Raw genomic sequence first — 19660 nt, forward strand, 5'->3', positions numbered from 1 at the left:
TATACTCAAAATTATCTTGTATGTTGTTGGTAGTTATGAGAAGTATTTCATATAAGAATCCCATAAATGTGTAAATCCCGTAAAATACAGTTAATGAAGCTTAAATAATCGACTGAATTTAAAATACAGCGTTTATTAATTCGGATTGATAAATTTGATTAACAGATTATTTTGAAAAAAGTACGTTGAATACGGATATCTATTTAGTCTATATTTCTCTGTTAAATGTAACCTATTCTCCATCAATAACAGCGCCATCTTGTTTACAGACATTTTAAGAAACACTAAAAAGTGTTCCATTTTTTTAAATTAAGATCGTCTGCCTGCTTTAGCTAGTATATACGAGTATACGTCGACGTAAATTATTATTTAACTGTGTTAATTTAAATCACGTATACAAAAAATATACAACTTTTAGGTAGAACTACAAAGATAAAAAGGAATTATCGGCTTTCCTATGTTATAATGTTTGTATTATACATATAAACTTTACTCTTGTATCACTCTGTGCATCAATGAAAACCGCATTAAAATCCGTTGCGTAGTTTAAAAGATCTACGCGTAAAGATGGCGGGAAGCGACTTTATTTTATACTATGTAGAGAAAAAATCTCCTTAACTCTAAGCTGTATATCTAACATATGTTTGACTCGCTCTTTCACACCAAGTATTTGTTGTTAGAGAGGAATAGACACATGACGTACTTTCTATGTACGTAGTATAATCTTTGGTCAACTGCCAAAGGGCTACTTGGAATTAATTAACCAATTTTGAAGTGATAACTTCTTTATAGGAGGGTAAACCGCTTCGTTACGTAACGCGTTACGGCACCAGTCTGTCTGGATTCCCTTTCTCTTACGCATACCGCAGCGATTAGTTTAAGTTATCAATTCTGTTTTAGTTTTATATTTATCCGAATTCGGGCAAAGACCTGCTGCGTAGTAGTAGTAGTAGTATTTAAAATTAAATAAAACAATTTACAACTTATTCTATTCAAGGATTAGTAACGACAATAAAATCAACTTTGACGTTGAATTGACGCGTATCATTGGTCGAGAGCTTGATTAATCTATGATATTCATAACATAACATAAACAGCCTGTAAATTTCCCACTGCCGGGCTAAGGTTCTCCCTTTGAGGAGAAGGTATGGAGCATATTCCACCACACTGCTCCAATGCGGGTTGGTGGAATACATATGTGGCAGAATTTCGTTGAAATTAGACACATGCAGGTTTCCTCACGATGTTTTCCTTCACAGCCGAGCACGAGATGAATTATAAACACAATCTATGATATTCATTCTTGATTAAATAAATGAAGTTTTGTGTATCGGCAAAGTTTTTATCGATACTTTGGATGTAAAATTAAAGTGAATATAAACTAAGTGAAATAGTGTTGTATTATAAATAAATTTATATTAATCAAGAACTATTTGTTTCGATCTATTAACAAATCGTATTGAATATGTGTACACTTTTTTATTTATCGAATCAACTTATTCGATTGGAATTGAGTTTATGAGAATGTAATTTATATGGTTTTAGGTCAATTAAATAAAAGAATTTATTTAAAAAAAACGTATTTTATTTCAAACCACTCTAACACATGCAATGCGTGCCCTTGTATGAACCGAAATTATATCCAATATATATATACTTTTTGCAATGGATTTTGTAGAATACTAATTTTGCAGACGCATAGCTTTGAAAACGCCAGACTGCGATAAACCGCCGTCGAGTACGGATGTCTAAATTGTTGTAGCGTAGCCGTTCTTCGATACCATAAATAAAAATTATTATAATTATACAATTTATTATTTGCTAAAAATGTTTATTGTTATTAAATATAAAAAGGATTGTTTAAAGTTTAATTTATTTTTATTTTTAATAGCATTGTCATGTCTGTGCTTGCTGGGCTTTATAGTTCGGTGGTAACGCTTGACGATTCAAAATCACTTGGCAGTTGTAAACTAAATTTCGGTTTTTAATTTAATTTGGAATTACAAACAATCACACTTACAAATGTATTTTTTTGTAAATATTTTAAATATAAAATGCATTTACATTTTCGATGAATAAATGTAGAAAAATAATATCATAATTTAATTATTTTTTATTGGAAAAGGCAAAGGTATTGCACCAAACAACCACTGCTTACTACACTTCGGAAAAATATTTGTTTAATTGAAATATATGTATGTAATAAATTTCATGACTACTCTAAAAACATAAGTAATAAAATAGTAAAAAATACATATTACAGACAGCAAATATTTTTTGGTTTAATTCTTACCATTTTGATAAGGCAAGGGTAACGCACCTTACGTCCTTGATTGTCAATAATCTACTCTAACATATTTTGCTTCACTCTTTCAACATTACATAAAACAGTTATATAATATACATGTACTAAACTTACTTACAAAATTGTATATAATCTAGCTAATAAAAAAAGTTGCTAATATGCCTTGTTTGAAAAAAATAAATGTCATGTAAATACAGATAATGGAATAATATCATTAACTGAAGTGGTTTTTTTTTTTTAATCTAAAAAATTACATGTGTTTTAAAACGTATATTATCTGTGTTTTTAATTTTTCAAGGCACCAAGCAGTTCGAAAGCGCTTAATTCATAACGAAACGTACGACAAGAGAGGTCACGATCAGGGTGATGAATGAGACGAAGCTCCTCGTCGCAAGCCCTGGTAGGGGAGCAGCTGATCCTGTACAAGACTCCAGGTGCTGGAATAGTTCATTATAGTTCTTTATTGGTTCGCTAGTTGATTCGCTGGACGGCTCTGATAGGCCGATGGCGGTATCTTTGAAGAGCAGGTCGCTGATCCCATCAAATGGAGAGTACATTTCCAGGTTGATTAGTTGAGCGCCATTAGCCGCACTGTATCCAAAGTGCATTTCAAGACTGTCCAGCATCGTGTTGAGGCTGTTCAAGAGAGGGTCGTTGCTGTAATAAAAAAAAAAAATCAAATGTATTATATAAATAATTGCACATGCAACACCGTACACGCGATAGAAATGAAACATCTTATATATACAGGGTTTTTGGTAATTCGAAGTATTCCCGTTAGGAGATGATAGGGGTGACTATGTGCAATAATTTTAACCCCCATGCATTATGCAAAAGTGAACCATTTTTGAGTTATCGCGTTTTTTAGATTTTTTCAAAATAAGTCAAAATTGCAACTTATGACATATTCTATGAGCTGTCCTAACCTACACAGTTGGTTGTCTGAATGAGATCGCTATGTACCGATAAGGTCAAAAATTGTACGCCTCTTTTATAAAGGCTGTATCCATGTTTTCTTTTTATTTTTCAGTTTGGCAGACGAGCGTATTGTCCAGTTGATGGTAAGTAGTCACCACCACCCATAGACAATGACGCGTTAAGTAATATTAACCAATTCTTACATCGCCAATGCGCCACCAAACTCGAGAACTAAGATGTTATGTCCCTTGTGCCTGTAGTTACGAAGGCTCTCTCACCCTTCAAACCAGAACACAACCATACTGAGTACTGCTGTTTGGCGGTAGAATATATGATAAGTGGGAGGTACCTACCCAGACGGGCTAGCATAAAGCCCTACCACCAAGTAATACAGTATAAAGTAAAGACTTTTACTAACCGTCTAGCCAGCACCTCGGAGTCGACCACGTAGGCAAGGAGACAGTTCTGGTCGACGGTCACTCCAGTGCTCGCCGCAAGTGTGTTGTTACGACAGAGCATTCGTACGTCCGTTTGTTGCAAGCCAGCTGTGCGCAGGTGAGCTGAACGAGAAACAAAATTATAAATAAAAATATTGAAGCTATTAACACTTTCTGATAGGTAGATTACACACACACAAATTTCAAAAGCACACACATGTTACGTGCATAGCACATGCTTAAATGTAATTTTAAAAATAGAATTTGAATAATAATAAAAAAAAGCCAAAACAAAGCACTTGAGTTTTTATTAGTCAATTTTATCGAAATATAATGAACTCTAAATGAACTCGACAACGAAATTAGGGGGGGGGGGGGGGTTCAGCAGGAGTCATAAAATAGGCCGGATGCTGACAGCCCATCTAAGGGTATGTGAGGATCTCCGCTTAGGATGCGTCGCACAGGGGGGCAAAAAAAAATTTTTTTTTCTTTAAATTTGATTTGATTTTATTTCTATATCACAATAATACGTAAAAATGTTTTACAACGATTTTAATTCACTACCGCTATTAATATTTTGTGATTTATCTAAATCTATAAATTATACTTCTGCCTCTGTTGAAGAAGCAAGTCTTTGGCTCTTGGCAGTATAGCCATTGCCAGTTTTCTCATACGAGGTCTAAGAACATCATCTTTGGGTCAGACGACAAAAGAATATTATATAAATATATATATTGGATAGATTGTATAAAGAAAAAACTGATAAAACAAACTTGTACCCTAACCCTGAGTCCTCAAATAAAATTCCGCAGACACTTTTAACTTTGCCGTTTCATAAATTCAAATCATTTGTAAAAATTTTATTCACTAAAAGATTATATAATTATATTTAACTAACATGACTTTGTATTTTTAAATGTTGAAAAAGGGTTTCTTGCCTGTTTTACCGAGAGGTAGCTTCACTTAATATAGTTTGTTAAATGACGATTCAAAAGTGCTTGTAAAAGCCTACTTGAATAAAGTATATTTTGATTAGATTTTTTTGATCACGAACACGAACTCTGTTATAAGTCTGAATGTCAGCGCGTAAAGCAGGACCTCAAGTTCAGCCAAATCAAGATTTAGAATTCATTTGAAGTCGTTATTGTAAATAATATTTATATTTGTCGTTGAATTATATAAAAATAATTTTAACAAATCGTAAACTTAATTTTTCCATGGAGAAGGTTTTCGTGCATAATTTGTTAAAGCTTTGTGTAAAATGGTTGGAATATGTCGGTGATTGTATTTACTGGTTCAGCATAAACCAATTTACTTATACCCTTACTCTACCCTTGTGAAGCCGGGTTCGTATCTAGTTAATAAATAAACTTACACTCAATATTCTGCAGCTCCACAAAAGCGATGTCTGAGTTCGGATCAGCCAGACACAGTATCGAGCCATTATTGCCGTAGAACATGTTTGTTTCATCGTAGGCGCACGTGACTGCAAATATTACCAAAGTCATATTAAGATAATATCTAAAAATATTATTTATTCTTTATTGTGGACTGTGTGCTCTGTCTGGGTAGATTCAGTCATCAGATATTCTACCGCTAAGCACTGCACATAATATTGAGTCACTACAGGCACAAGGGACATAACATCTTCTAACTCGATAATGATGATCAGGGCTCTAGCCCAGCAAGCCCTGATCGTCCGATGGGAGGAAGATCTGGTCACTGGTGACAGTGGAGGCGCTACGTCCCCGCTTGAGTCGCTGGTTCAAGAGAAAACGCTGCACGCCCACGCTGGTGGTCAAAGTTGGTGGCGCATTGGAAATGTAGGAGCGATTAATATTTCCTACAGTCCCAATGATTATGGGTGGTGGCTACCATATGGTGGTCCAGTTGTTCGTCTGTTTATCTATAGTAAAATTTAATAATGAAATGGACTTACAATCGTTACCGCCGGCTACTGATACTGATGATTTGCATAAGCTGCACAAATTGGTGGCGTTGTAGTTCTGAAATACGAGAATATATATGTTTCGTGTGAAGATATAGTCAAACCCAAATGATTGGATTACTGTCGAGGATTTGTGTGTTAAGTGAGTCTCTGAATAGCTTAGTGTGAATCCGGTAAAATAAAATGTTAACAGGAATCCCTTGATTGAATTACAAAAGACCTACCTGTTAACTCCGTGCGTCTAACAATGACTGTGACTCACAAATTTAGTCCCAAATTGGTGTTTGGGGTTGTAGTTGACTAAATTATTATTTTAGGGAAATATAATTACTGTGTCAGTAAATCTAAAAAAATGTTTAAAAATATATTTAACTCAAATATTTATATTATTGCTATGGAATTCGTTCACGGACAAACCGACTCCCTCTCCTTAAGATAAAATATATTGCCAATGGAATGCCAAGTCTACCGTCGAACAGCAAAGTTTTGCTTCTGCCGTGAAGGGCGAGTCAGTTAATATCACACGAAACATGACATCTTCGACGGGGCCATCGCCCGTGGAGCGAGTACTCACGGACTCGGTGAGGGCGTGCGAGTTGTCGAGTGCGCCTGGCGCGCATGCGCTGTCGAGGAACTCGCCGACGGCGCGGCCGTAGTCGCACTCGGAGCTGCTGATGACGCCGCGCTCGTGGGCCGCGCGCACGAAGGCCACGTACGCTGCAGAACACTTGCCGAGTTAGTGCGCTGTGGACCGCAGTTGCAGGTCGAGGCCGTTTAAATCGAAAATCGACTTATAATACCAGTTACCTTTGCACACTATTCTAACTTCCGAGTTCTAATAATTTGATTAAAATGTAATATATCATAAAATGATCAACTAATAATTAAAAAAGGGAAAGGTAGTATTATAAATTAACGTTGGACGATAGAAATCTTAGTGTAACCGTGTGTAATAAAGGTTTATTAGTATAGATTTGAATTTATTGGTTCTATTGGAACTCTCGCTTGTTTTGTCAAATCTGAAATATACGCGATTAGGAATGTTAGACAGCTAGCTGATATTTATACTGTTTAACTATAATGTATAACTTTGTGGTAATTCGGCAGGTTTAGAATACGTATTCACGTATTTAAAGAAGGGGATTAAAGCTATTTATAATCTCGGAGCACAAGACCACCTTTGGGATGTTTTTTAACAAAGTTGGTACTCTTAATATCCATAATAGTATTAATTATTTTGATTGAAACAATGACATACATACTATGTATAGAAAATTTTCAAATGGTTTTACAAGTTAAATAAAAAAAACCTATACTATCAGAAAATCCAGAATGTACATGAGTACTTACAAATTCCTCCAAACTCAGGGAAGCAAGCCTTCTTCCCTCTTAAGTTTTCGAACCGTGTGATCGACTGCGTGCTGCTTTCGCGCAGCAAGGCGGCGACGCGAGTGAATGCCAGCGGGTTGCTGCGGGAGTTCTGTACCAACTTCACTGACGAGAGCCTGTAGTGTCTGCGGACAGGGATTCGGAATGTTAGTTTATGATGTGTCAACTTTGGTTATATTAGAAGGCTAAGGTCTTCTCTCCTTTTGAGGGGAGAGGAATTGGCGATCATATATGTGGCATATTTTACTCCGACAGGTTCCTCACATGAAAATTCAGTGGTGTTTGCCTGGCCTTGAACCCTTAATCTTTGATTAACTTCACGACTTCTTAATCAAAATCAAAATATACTTTATTCAAGTAGGCTCTTTTGAATCGTCATTTAAGATGGATAAATTAAATTTAAAGCTATCACATGTTCGGTATGTAGATTCGACCGAGACGAACCGGCAAGAAACTCTGTTGTTACTCTTTTCGGACAATTAGTAGGTTACTTATTCACTGGTTTACTCTGCAAATATTTCTATAGTACAGATCCCGAATTTAGAAGATTCAATAAAAATAATTAAATCTTCACTTACTGTCTGGACAAATAGCCATAATTAGAGGGAGTGACGGTGAAATCAGCGGTGTTATCTCTGATATCGGTCAGACATTCGAAGATGTTGCTCCTCTGTTGGCAGGATATAGCGGGTTCGATGCCCAGCGTGTATGCGGCGCTACGGATCCAAGTGCACTTGTTGTGCTCCTGAGCGGAGATGGTACACCAGCGACGAGCCGGGATGCATGACGAAGAACCGGTGATTGTTGTGAAGTTCCGAACTGAAATGTAGAAGTATTAAGATAATTATTATTTATTATAAATACGAAAGTTGGATGGATGTTTGTTACTCAACAACACCGGAACGGCTGAACGGATTTGCAAGAAATTTGGCGTAGAGATAGAGTGTAGTTTGAAATAGCACATGAGTTACTTTTATCCTAGAAAAAACGACCCATCCCCTGAGGATTCCCTTTGCTGTGCAATTTGTCTGATTGAGTCTAGTATCGTTATAAAGTACCAGTTGCAGCCCGCTTTTTGGTCATAATGTTAGTGTATCAGGTGTTCGATACCCTAGTGACTAGTAGAAAATAAATTCACAGTTGCTCACTTTAGAGACTTCAAGCTCACCGTTTGATGTGTAGTTCTGGGTTGTGGGAATTCCATCTTCAAATGTAAGGCGCGCATTTGCACCACCGATGACGGCGTTAAACAGAACCGACTGCCAAGAGTTGCCTCCAGGGTTCGCACCGTTCGGCCACCATTCCCGCATACTGGCTTGGACTGCTGCTGCGGTTGAACTGAAAGACACATGAATGAGTAAGTCCTAAGTAACCTTCATTCAAGATGGGTTCAAACCACGGCAAGCATCAATTATTTCTATGTGCTTCATTTGTGTTTATAATTCATCTCGTGCTCGGCGGTGAAGAAAAACATTTGAAGGAAACCTGCATGTGACTAATTTCAATGAAATTCTGCCACATGTGAATCCACCAAACCCCATTGGAGCAGCGTGGTAGATTATGATCCTAAAATTCTCCTCAAGGGAAAAAGCGCCTTCGCCCAGCAGTGGGAAATTAACAGGCTGTTATTATTATTTATATTATTAACCTTCATTATGAGATGAATGAAGTTAATCAAGTTGAGACGTCATCACTGTTATTAATTTGGATTGATCTCGATATCTATTAAATAATTTCCCCCCAAACCTATCCCGCGCGTTTGAGGGGGGTGGGGTCGCGTTTAGCGTCTGTCTTTCTGTATACAGAATGATCAGTTTATTAGTTACGACTTGAAAGCGTAATAAACGAATATAATATTAGCTTATAATTGGATCACTTTGGATCATCAAAGAGTTCCGATGTTTCAGAGCCAGTATCTCGTTTTTCGTTTGGATTTACGTCCTTTTTTATATGTCTGTATGTTTATATGTTCGGTATACCTGGAGTTTTGGGTCGTATACGTTCACCGAGGAGTTCACGTAAATTTTACTAATTTTGCATTGTCTAAATATTGGAGACAACCAATCACGAGCGTTCACGTTATCACCGTCGAGTCTTATCAATGTTTGATGCTTGTCAACGGCGGAGTAAAATAATCAATCTCAAGAATTGTGATTCCGATTTCTGTCACCTGACAACGCTGTTTTGATTCCATACAAATCGCAGTAACCGTCGACGCTATGCGCACAGGCGCACAGATAACATTTACAAATTTCAATTGGACTCGAAATCTTGTATCATTTAGTGGCTGTAGATATCCGTATCAATGTCTTATATGTTATACTTTTATGTTCACGCTCTACCAACACACATTTACGAAGCGTTACAGTTGGACAGTTCGCGATTGGGTTGTCGGAAAATATGAAAAACTAAAAGGTTGACCTGACGGTTAGCGGTCATTAGAAAAAAAGAAAAGTTTATTTAAGGCACGGCAAAATTGATAAAAGTAAAAACAATCCTGACAAAAAAATCACACACACACAGAAAAAAAAGAGATTTGAGATGACAGCAACCGTGTCCTAAATAGATATGCTATATAGCTTCCAAGTTGGGTACCGAAACCCAACGCTGATCCAACGTCGCTTGGGCCTGTAACAGTGGCTCACTCACCCTTCAAACAAGGACACCATAATACTGGGTAGTACCACCAGACAAGCTTGTTTATACGACTGGCGAAATCAGCGATCCTTATAGAAAATTGGATAACTCACCTGGAAGCCACTATGGTACTCCAGGGTTGCTTGACGAAGGAACAAGGCGCTGTAGCGGAAGTCAAGACTTCTGTAGTGAGGACTCTCAGAGAACCATCCTCGCAGATCAAAGCAAACGACGTCGCGTCTTGGGGATTGCGAATCTGGTGAATTTCAATGTTTATAAAAAATCTTTACAATATAAATCTTTATAAATATAAGGAAAATTGCTTTTTTTTCGGCGTGAGAGTCGGACTGGTCCTACGCCAGTCGTCGCGGAATTGTTTGCGAATTATTTGAATCGCTTTTTGTTTTAAAATCTTTAATTTTCACAGCGCAAAAGAGATAAAAAAATAATTTATGTTAAATATCAAAGTCTCTTGATAAATAAAAAACTTGATTTTTATTAAAAACTTACAGTGAAGAATTCTCGGACGTGTTGCCAAGCGACGTAGGCGACGGTGCCGTTGTTGTTGCTGCGGAGACACTCCAGCGCTTGGATGTGCCTGTTGGTGTTCTGGATGCCAGCCACCGTGACTCCCATGTCCAGGGTGTATCTGGAGCAGTTGGCATTCTCACCGCAGAGCGAGCAGAGACTTGGATAGCGATTTCCTATGGATTTAATATAATTTTTAAACAGTACATAAATAATCAGCCTGTAAATTTCCCACTGCTGGGCTAAGGCCTCCTCTCCCGTTGAGGAGAAGGTATGGAGCATATTCCACCACGCTGCTCCAATGCGGGTTGGTGGAATACACATGTGGCAGAATTTCGTTGAAATTAGACACATGCAGGTTTTCTCACGATGTTTTCCTTCACCGCCGAGCACGGGATGAATTATAAACAAATTAAGCACATGTAAATTCAGTGGTGCCTGCCTGGGTTTGAACCCGAAATCATCGGTTAAGATGCACGCGTTCTAAGGTGTCACCCACACACCAGATATTCCACCGCCACCAAAAGACAGCAGACATATTATTGTGTTCCAGTTTAAAGGGTGAGTGAGTCAGTGTAAAGACATAAATGACATAAGATCTTAATTACCAAAGTTGTTAGCGCATTGGCGATGTAAGGAATGACTAATATTTCTAACAGCACCAAAGTCTATTGGCGGTGGTGACCATTTACCACGGTGACCCATTTGTCCGTCCGCCTACCTATCACATAAAAAGACACATAAATTACATTATAAAATACATACTGAGGTCATTATCGACTGTGGTGTTTGCGCTCCAGGGTCCAGGGCGACAAGCACTGGTAAAGAATTTGCTCAATGTATCCACTTCCAGCTCTTCCGCTGTCTTTCTATCTGTGCTACTATCTGGGCAACGGTCAGTGCGTGCGACCTGTGCAAAAATATCATGATTAATGATAGCTTTATGGTGTATGTACTTAACAAAAAGCTGCCCTTAGGAGAAGCTTTGGAGCTTATACCATCATTATGTTCCAATGCGGTTCATTTTACCACCACCGAACATAAATTGAATTATGGACAATAAATGGCCCATGCTCATAAACATATAAGCATTACTCTGGCTCATCATCTTATTCCTAAAAAATACTAAGGTGTGACAGTTGACTAACTGAAGGGAGATATATGACCTTTGAGCTTGCTGAAAGTCCAACAATAACATAAATGACTAAACTTAAAACCGCTTTAAATCCTGGAAATAAAAGTTGGGGCGGATGACTTATTTTAGGATTATCTTAACTTACCGCCAATTCAAAAGCCTTTAAGACACGTGGCGACCAGCGTTGTTCATTTTGATCGAAGCCAGGGTGGCAATATTTACCACCACGGAGCCCTTCAAGACCACCAGTGTGGTTGAAAGGCACCACCGCTACCGCTTCAAAGGCGAAGGGCTCTGAAGCGAAAACACACAAATTAAAAAAAAGTGTCTCAGCGACAATTTATTGTATATTCCTTAAGTCCATCTTTGTCATATTTTTGTGTTAGAAATATAGTTTGAAAATGATGATGGCATTTAGGAATCTCTAGTTTAAACAGGAATGACATCGTTTCTTACCCGTTTACCTACGGTGAGGAATAATTTAGTGATCTCTCGGCTGAGGTTATCTGTAGTAAATGGAGTACAATCACTACCGAAACACGATAGCTTACTTTATAAATGTCAAAAATATAAAACGCTTGTCCAAAACCTATAATCTTGTAATAAGAAGTCACCTGGTCTAGAGACATCTCTGATGGAAGCCACCACCCGGTGTTCACTAGGCTGTTGGTGGCCGAGCAGCACTATTTCCTCCTCAGAGAAAATTCCAATATCAGCTGCTCCTCGTGCTATTTTTATGGCGCAGTCTACCCTGGAGACAAAACGTATTTGTAAATAAAAATAAATCGAAAACTGGGTGTTTTTAACAGCTTGCAAATGTCCCACTGTTGGTCTTTCACCAGGCTTATTCATTGCTGGTTGGTGGTACCATATTGCAGGTATCCACGAGCGGAATTCTCAACAAACAATCAGAATCCAAATTAGCTGGTGTTTGAAGGTTGTGAAATACCAGGATCACTTTCGAAACTGGTTCTTTCACATTCAAGGAATCAATCATACTTCGGTTTTGGTCTTCACATTCTCTCCCCATAAGGATAAGTCTTAGACGTTTTTCTATCACGCTGTTCCAATTTTACTGCAGAATTTCTTTTGTTCCATACAAGGCGCCAATTCTACTAAATTATAACGATTACGGTACGTTCCCGATTCCATGAGAATGGCTAAAGAGCAATGATTACGTTTCATTTCTATAATGACATTTTGTTAATAGTATTGGCTCCCTGGTTTCCTCACTGTATTACCTTTTAGCCTCGAGCTCAATAAGCTCGACCTTTTGTTGTCATCAATGTTATATCAACGCGATTTGGACGCGGTAGTTTAATGAATAAAAAAAAATACTTACTTCGTTTCTACTCTTTCGCAAATCACTTGGCTGCCAATGTTGTCTAAGTTTTGGCATATTTGAGTGCTGGTGGTCGGTATGCAGATGCGATCTAAAAGAGAAAAAAAGGGAATTAGTCCAGACGGATTAGTGGTCTAGTTACTATGAACTCCTCTAGCCCAAAGGCGTCGCCACCATGTGCACCTTCTCCCCAAACCAGAAGCGTCGCACGAGGGTTAGATTGGAGGCCCACATAGACGGGTCTACCGTCGGAGGGTCGCGGTTGTATGCGCAAGCAATCCCGTTTCGCTGGCATTTTTGTGGATATACCGGCAATCGGGGCCGATGAGTTCCAAGATTTTTTTTTTGCTTTATTTATTACATGTGCAATCCTAAGTTATCTTTCAAAAAGAAAGTAGCCATAGTTACTAGATAAAATATCAAATTCGCCTCAGCTTTCAGAGATTGCCCTAACGTTTAGGGCAAGCTGAGACCGTCAGTCTGAGTCAGACGGTCAAAAATTTAAAAGTGGTTTTTATTTGTTTGTGTATCGTTTAAACATTATTACAAACGGACAATTCAATTTAATTACACTTTTAGTATTGACTAGCGAAACATAAGTTAGCGTATGGTCATTTTTATTTTTAAATATATGACGGCGGCAGCGATATCTGAGCGTTATGATTGTCCTTTTCTGTGTTCGATGGTGATGGTTCGGGGTCCATCACGATGTATCAAATTAAACTCGTAGGAATTAGCAATGATTTATTACTACGAATTTACAAATTAATTACAAATAGGTAAACCGACAGTTTCGCCTTGGAGGTGTGGGCTGATCGGTTACTTAAACACAAGTGTCCTTATACAGTCCCCATGGTCTCACACACGACACTGTCCACGTGACTTCAACAACAAATGACGTCACCGCGTTTACAAGTTACTACTACAATCGTATCAGTGACTTTTAATTAAAATTATTGGTTTTCCACGACATATATATATAGATATATATATTTTAATAATTTTAAAGAATTATTAAAACTATTTACTAGTTAGCTTGTGTTGGGAATAGGAACGACAATAGCCCTAGGGGACTGGATCAAACTTGCGAGTTTTTACATCGTTAGACGGCCGTTACCCCATTGAGCTATTGATACTATAAAATTATATAGATACTAGATTTTATATTTATCGTGATATGCGTAAAGTAATCGTCAAACAGTCATGTGACTCGTATGAATTATACGCGATAAGCGCTAAGGCGAGCCAGTGACTCATAGCGGCACTAAACAAACCGAAGTCGTATGTTTGTTCGTAAAATATTATATGCTAAATGAAAACGGCTTCGCTTGGGCGAAATAAATAAAATTAAACAAATACGGTTTATCTTTATATGACTTTTTGATTATCGTGCATCTATATTTTTCATTTAAAGCGATGAAAACTAACAATAATCATTCTTTACACAGCTTTCTGAACGCACCCGTAAACGTCAAACATGGCCGTCCCTTGAACTGTCTTGAATGTTATTGAATTTCATTGATTTAATATCGAATTATCTCGATGATTCGAATTTTGCGGATATAGGTTTATGTTGTAAACTAAAAATGATTATTTTTTATCTATCTATAACTGTGGATAGGTTTCGATTAGGTCTTTCGTTGACCTGCACCAAATTTGGCTGTATTGCCAGTTCGAAATAATGTTTGTTGATTGTTTTTAAAATACTATATTTGGCATTAAACTTAGTTTGCAGTATACATATTGTATATCGATATATGACGTAATAATCGGATAAATTATTTAAAAAAAACAAAATATTATATAACTAAATTACTAGTGACCGCCCGCGGCTGCGCTCACGTATAAGATGTTGGTACGAACCTAATTATTTATTTATGACCTCCAATACACGGACAATTGTGTTTTAAAATGTATATCATTTTACAGAATTTTATTAAACGTAAAGCGACCGATAGTTCGGAATGTAGATTCTACCGAGAAGTACCGCCAAGAAACTCAGTAGTTACACTTTTCCGACGTTATAAATACAAAATTATCACCTATATAATTGAATAAATTGCCTAAATATAACGTTGGTATACAAAGAACAGACACAAAGTAATTACTGAAGCTAATTTTTTGAAGCAACGTATACGGTTTTATAACGAAACCTTTCATAATTAATGTGTTACCAGGTTAAAAAAAAAAATTCTAAGTGTCCACTTATGTGCAAAGGGTTATTGTACAATAAATGAGTTATTATACAGCACATCGGAAATGAAACGGTCGCTTCCTGAGTATTTTATTTTGCGTTTATTATTTTACGTTCCGGTTTGAACGATGAGGTAGCCGTTATAACTACAAGCATAAGAGACATAACATATTAGTTCCCCAGGCGCATTGGCGATGTAAGGAATGGTTAAAGAAGTGGTTTCTTACAGCGCTATTATCTTTGGTGGTGACCGTTTACACACATAAAAATATCTATATTAATAATTTCGTCCAGGTCTACTGTAGTCCCGATCGAAATATATCCACAATTATGGATCGATAAAAAATAATATTGTTTTAGTCGACAACATATTAAATCCGCAAAATTCGTATAATCGAGATATTTCGATTTAAATCCATAAAATTCGATGACATCAAGTTCAACGGGCGTCCATGTTTGACGTTTACGGGTGAGTTCAGTAAATGTGTTCCAAGTAAGAATTTCTTGCAGGGGTACGGTAACTCAATGGAAACTTATTCACGGTAAATTATTTATAAATGATAAGCCGTATTTGTTTAGTTTCATTTATTTTACCCGCGAAGCCGGGTTTTTATCGAGTATATATAAATTTTCTTTAACTGCACATATTTTTGTTTAATTTATTTGCTTAATTCTTGTAATAAATTATTTTAATATTGTATATATCCCATTGACTAATATGTTCGAGTATCGAGGCGTTGCCGGCGTGACGTCAGACCCGATAAGATACTTTATATGTAATAAATTTTCGTGTCCGTGACATAGTTTGTAATAATACTTATTAAACACAATTAATTCTACAGTTATAACACTTGAACCTCAGAGTAGTCGTACAAAAACCTTCATTAAAAGTATAACACCTCGCCTTATTGTCTCCACTGACAGGATGGCTGGTTCATTTTTTTTGCCCAGATGGGAATTGTGATTTAACTGGGAAATGCTGCTAGTATTGCTTGCCGCCATTGCACGCTTCCATGCTTTGTACAGTAACTATTTTCAATTCCTATTTGTTTATAGTTAAGACTTTTGTATTAGCAATTTAAAATATAATAGCGATCCTCCCCGGCTTCGCACGGGCGCAATGCTGAAACCGCTATGTCCTTGCATTTAAAATCTATAATATCTTAGAAAATATTTAAATATTAAATTACATGATGTAAAGTTCCATATTGATCTATATTAAATGTACTTAATTGGATAAGGGTTAATGCTGTATTGCTTAAAATCGCTTCGAAAATAAGTCATTATTTCTCGTAAAAAGTAAAGTATAAAAAAATGGTTATTGTGTGTTATCCCTAAGAGATAGACATCGCGGACTTTTCGTAGACCTTTTAAAGGTTTACAATACTGTCGTATGTACATTATTTTGATCTCGTAGGGTACAAACAGTGTTTGCAATGTAAGCGCATTAAATGTGTTTATTTACGACATCACATTATATACCTCTAAAGTTATCAGTGTATAATATGCCTGTATTACATATATAAACCTTCCTCTTGAAACACTCTATCTATTAGAAAGAAACACATCAAATTCCGTTGCGTAGTTTTAAATATCTAAGTATTCACTGGGACAGACAGCGGGAAGCGACTTTGTTCTACACAATGTGTTTAAAATATATATGGCCCGGTGGGTCCGCCTAGCAACGAAATTGAGAATAATGATTATAAACACAAATATTAAGCAAAAAAAGAAAATTTAACCGAGCACGGGTACCGTTAATGTGAATGCCTCATCGTCTAGTGGCTACATAAGGCCGCAATTCCCGTCCATGATTCAAACCCTAGATCTGGCCGATTAAGATTTTCCATCGTAAAATTCTCAGTGACAGCCCGGAGTCTCGGAGTTGCACGTGTGTATACGCCCGTGCTTCGGCGCGGACGTAAGGCCGTCGCGCCTCCGCCGGAAGTCTTACCGCTCGTGTCGGATTTGCCGCCACATGAGAGTGACAGAATGAAGAGCGCACCTGTGTTTGCTCTTAATAAACATAAAACATAATCAGCCTGTAAATTTCCCACTGCTGGGCTAAGGCCTCCTCTGCCGTTGAGGAGAAGGTATGGAGCATATTCCACCACGCTGCTCCAACGCGGGTTGGTGGAATACACATGTGGCAGAATTTCGTTGAAATTAGACACATGCAAGTTTCCTCACGATGTTTTCCTTCACCGCCGAGCACGAGATGAATTATAAACAAATTAAGCACATGTAAATTCAGTGGTGCCTGCCTGGGTTTGAACCCGAAATCATCGGTTAAGATGCACGCGTTCTAACCACTGGGCCATCTCGGCTATTATGTTCGCTCACACTTGTACAATATACTATGTCCTGCGTACTTTGCTGGTCTGTCTTGAGACCGCCGTAACCGAAATCGGTCAGGACGACGGCATTATTAATGTGTTCCTATTTTTTTAACTTTGCCGTTTCATAGATTCAAGTAATTTGTAAACTCAACAATCTAGGCGCCCCGGGCTGGACGTGTATTCGGCACCCTTTTATATGGCCAAGGTCGGATCGGGAAGGAAGACAGCCCTTAGAAAACATGGAACGACGATCGAGTCGAGGACCGACTTTAAAGATATTAATAGATTGTTGAGTGTGTAGAGGCAGGAGACTCCAGATCTCGGCTACACTTTAAACTTTTAAAACACGCATCGTAAGCAATGTTAACACCAAAAAAAAAAAACTACTAATTCAAATATCTGATGTTATGAATAATAATCTTATCGGTTTCAGATACGGTTACGGATACGAAATTATTTTGGTTTAATTATCCGATTGTTTCGGAAAGTTTCACTAATGAATGTTAGATTGTTTGGTTATTGGAAATACAAATTATTACACGGTTTATTGACTTTATACGTAGGTTATTATTTGGTATTAATAAATAAACAATTAGCTATAATATAATATAAAAGATTACACTACTCGTACTATATAAATATCGAAATCGGTTATGGTTTCGGATAGATTTAATTTTCGGATATCCGATGATTACGATTACGGTTTTGGATCTCCATAACATTCCAAGTCTATATTAATTATTTAGTACATCACGTCTGTACATTCTTGACGTTTCAGTCGGTTTTAATAAATACTCCGTCCCTATCTGTAGTTAAAAGAGTATTTATGTCCCGACCTATTTTATATTTAGTTCCCATTTATCTTATTTTAATTTTTTAGATATTTTTTTTTTTAAAAAAGATGCATCTTCTAAATCCTCATTAAGCCTGAATCTACAGAAAGCAACTCTTCTTTCAGCATCCTCTTCGTAAATAACGTGCACAGGATTAAAATGATAAGACAGGATTAAAATGATAATGAACTGTTTATGAATCTAAATTTAATTTTAAATTTGTATTAAGTAAGTAAGTTAAGTAAATAAGTAAGTTTTTTTTACATTGATTATTATTTTAAATCAATTTTGTGGGAATTTTAAAGAGCTACCTTTAGTACGAATTCGGTCATGTGCGAATACGAATTTCCACCAGCGTCCTTTCTGATCATTTTATTTCGGTTGTTTTGAAATAAATTCCTAGTTTTTATACATTTTCGGAAAGCTAAGTAAACGATTATGTTTTTAAAATAATCTGCAGAACAAGTTTCATAATGATTTTTTTTTTGTTTTTCAGGCATATTTGAGGGAAAAATATTGAAATAATATCGTTTTCGTCTCGCATTTTTAAATATGGATCGATAATTATTGTTTAAATATTTAAATATATCCAGTGTTTAATCGTTTTTATAAATCAGAAGAAAAAAGTAGATTTTAATCGAAACTTTTTTTTTTAATAAATTTTTGAAGTTGCAATTTTGACTTATTTTGAAAAAATCTAAAAAACGTGATAACACAAAAATGGTTTACATTTGCATCATGCATATGGGGATTAAAATTATCGCAAATAGCCACCCCTATCACCTCCTAACGGGAATACGTCGAATTACCAATGTATAATATTGTATGAATGAATGTATATTATACCCTGTATAATATACATTCTAGAACTCTAGATTGACAGGTAATAATCATTTTATATTATTATAAATGTATAAACAATAGCACTGACTTATCACGAAATCTCTGATATTATGTTCGATTGACTTGATAGGTACTTGTGCAACACGTTCACTGAGATTATAAGGACATATCAACTTCAAGGAAAATGGGAGGGGTTAGTATAAATATTACTCGTACAAAGTAGGGACGAACAGTTAGTACTTAACGTTAACAGATTTTTGCAAGTTAGTTAAATTATTTTAAAGGAATCAAATTCCAATTCTAATTTTAACATATCCTCATGATTACATAACAATGAAGTACTTACAATTCTGTGCTGTCGCACAACCGACGAGGAAGGCAGCTACTAGTATTAATTTAAAACCCATTTCGCACAGTCGATTTCACTAAAACCACAGAAAGCAGGATCAAAACCCGCCACGCCCTTATACTACAAGAGCGTCTACTTCAGACCACAGTAAGGATTTTATTTAAAACCGTCGTGTAGTCGTGAAATCTTATCAACGTTTCGAAATTCAGTGTAAAGGTGGGCGATAAAAATTCAGTGATAACACGATAACAGCGCCACTGATAACTTTGTACATAGGCGTCCCTTAGGGCGCGATTCTCTATCCCGTATTGATAATGCATGTCGCTGGTGATATAATGATTTCATAATAATTTTAAAAAGAATGATTGGGTTACTATTAACGTCTCTGTTATTCCAAAAATAACTTTGAAATTACAAAATCTAAATCTAAATATTATTGTCAAGTTAAAAATAACTGTAGAAT

General features: G+C 36.6%; 1 protein-coding gene across 1 annotated transcript; it reads right to left on the bottom strand.

The window, feature by feature from the left end:
- Positions 1-1563: 1563 nt before the first annotated feature.
- LOC113400384 (transferrin-like) lies at positions 1564-19343 on the bottom strand. Its single transcript, XM_064219745.1, has 15 exons — positions 19195-19343; positions 12640-12730; positions 11912-12048; positions 11443-11591; positions 10928-11072; positions 10145-10338; positions 9748-9890; positions 8166-8335; positions 7576-7816; positions 6959-7122; positions 6183-6325; positions 5600-5666; positions 5036-5146; positions 3642-3783; positions 1564-2962 (listed from the first exon to the last, which is right to left on the bottom strand). The coding sequence occupies exons 1-15, from the start codon at positions 19253-19255 to the stop codon at positions 2626-2628; spliced, it is 2295 nt and encodes a 764-aa protein (XP_064075815.1). The 5' UTR covers positions 19256-19343; the 3' UTR covers positions 1564-2625.
- Between the last annotated feature and the right edge of the window lie 317 nt (positions 19344-19660).

The sequence above is a fragment of the Vanessa tameamea genome, chromosome 29, assembly GCF_037043105.1.
Source record: "Vanessa tameamea isolate UH-Manoa-2023 chromosome 29, ilVanTame1 primary haplotype, whole genome shotgun sequence".
Lineage (NCBI taxonomy): Eukaryota > Metazoa > Arthropoda > Insecta > Lepidoptera > Nymphalidae > Vanessa > Vanessa tameamea.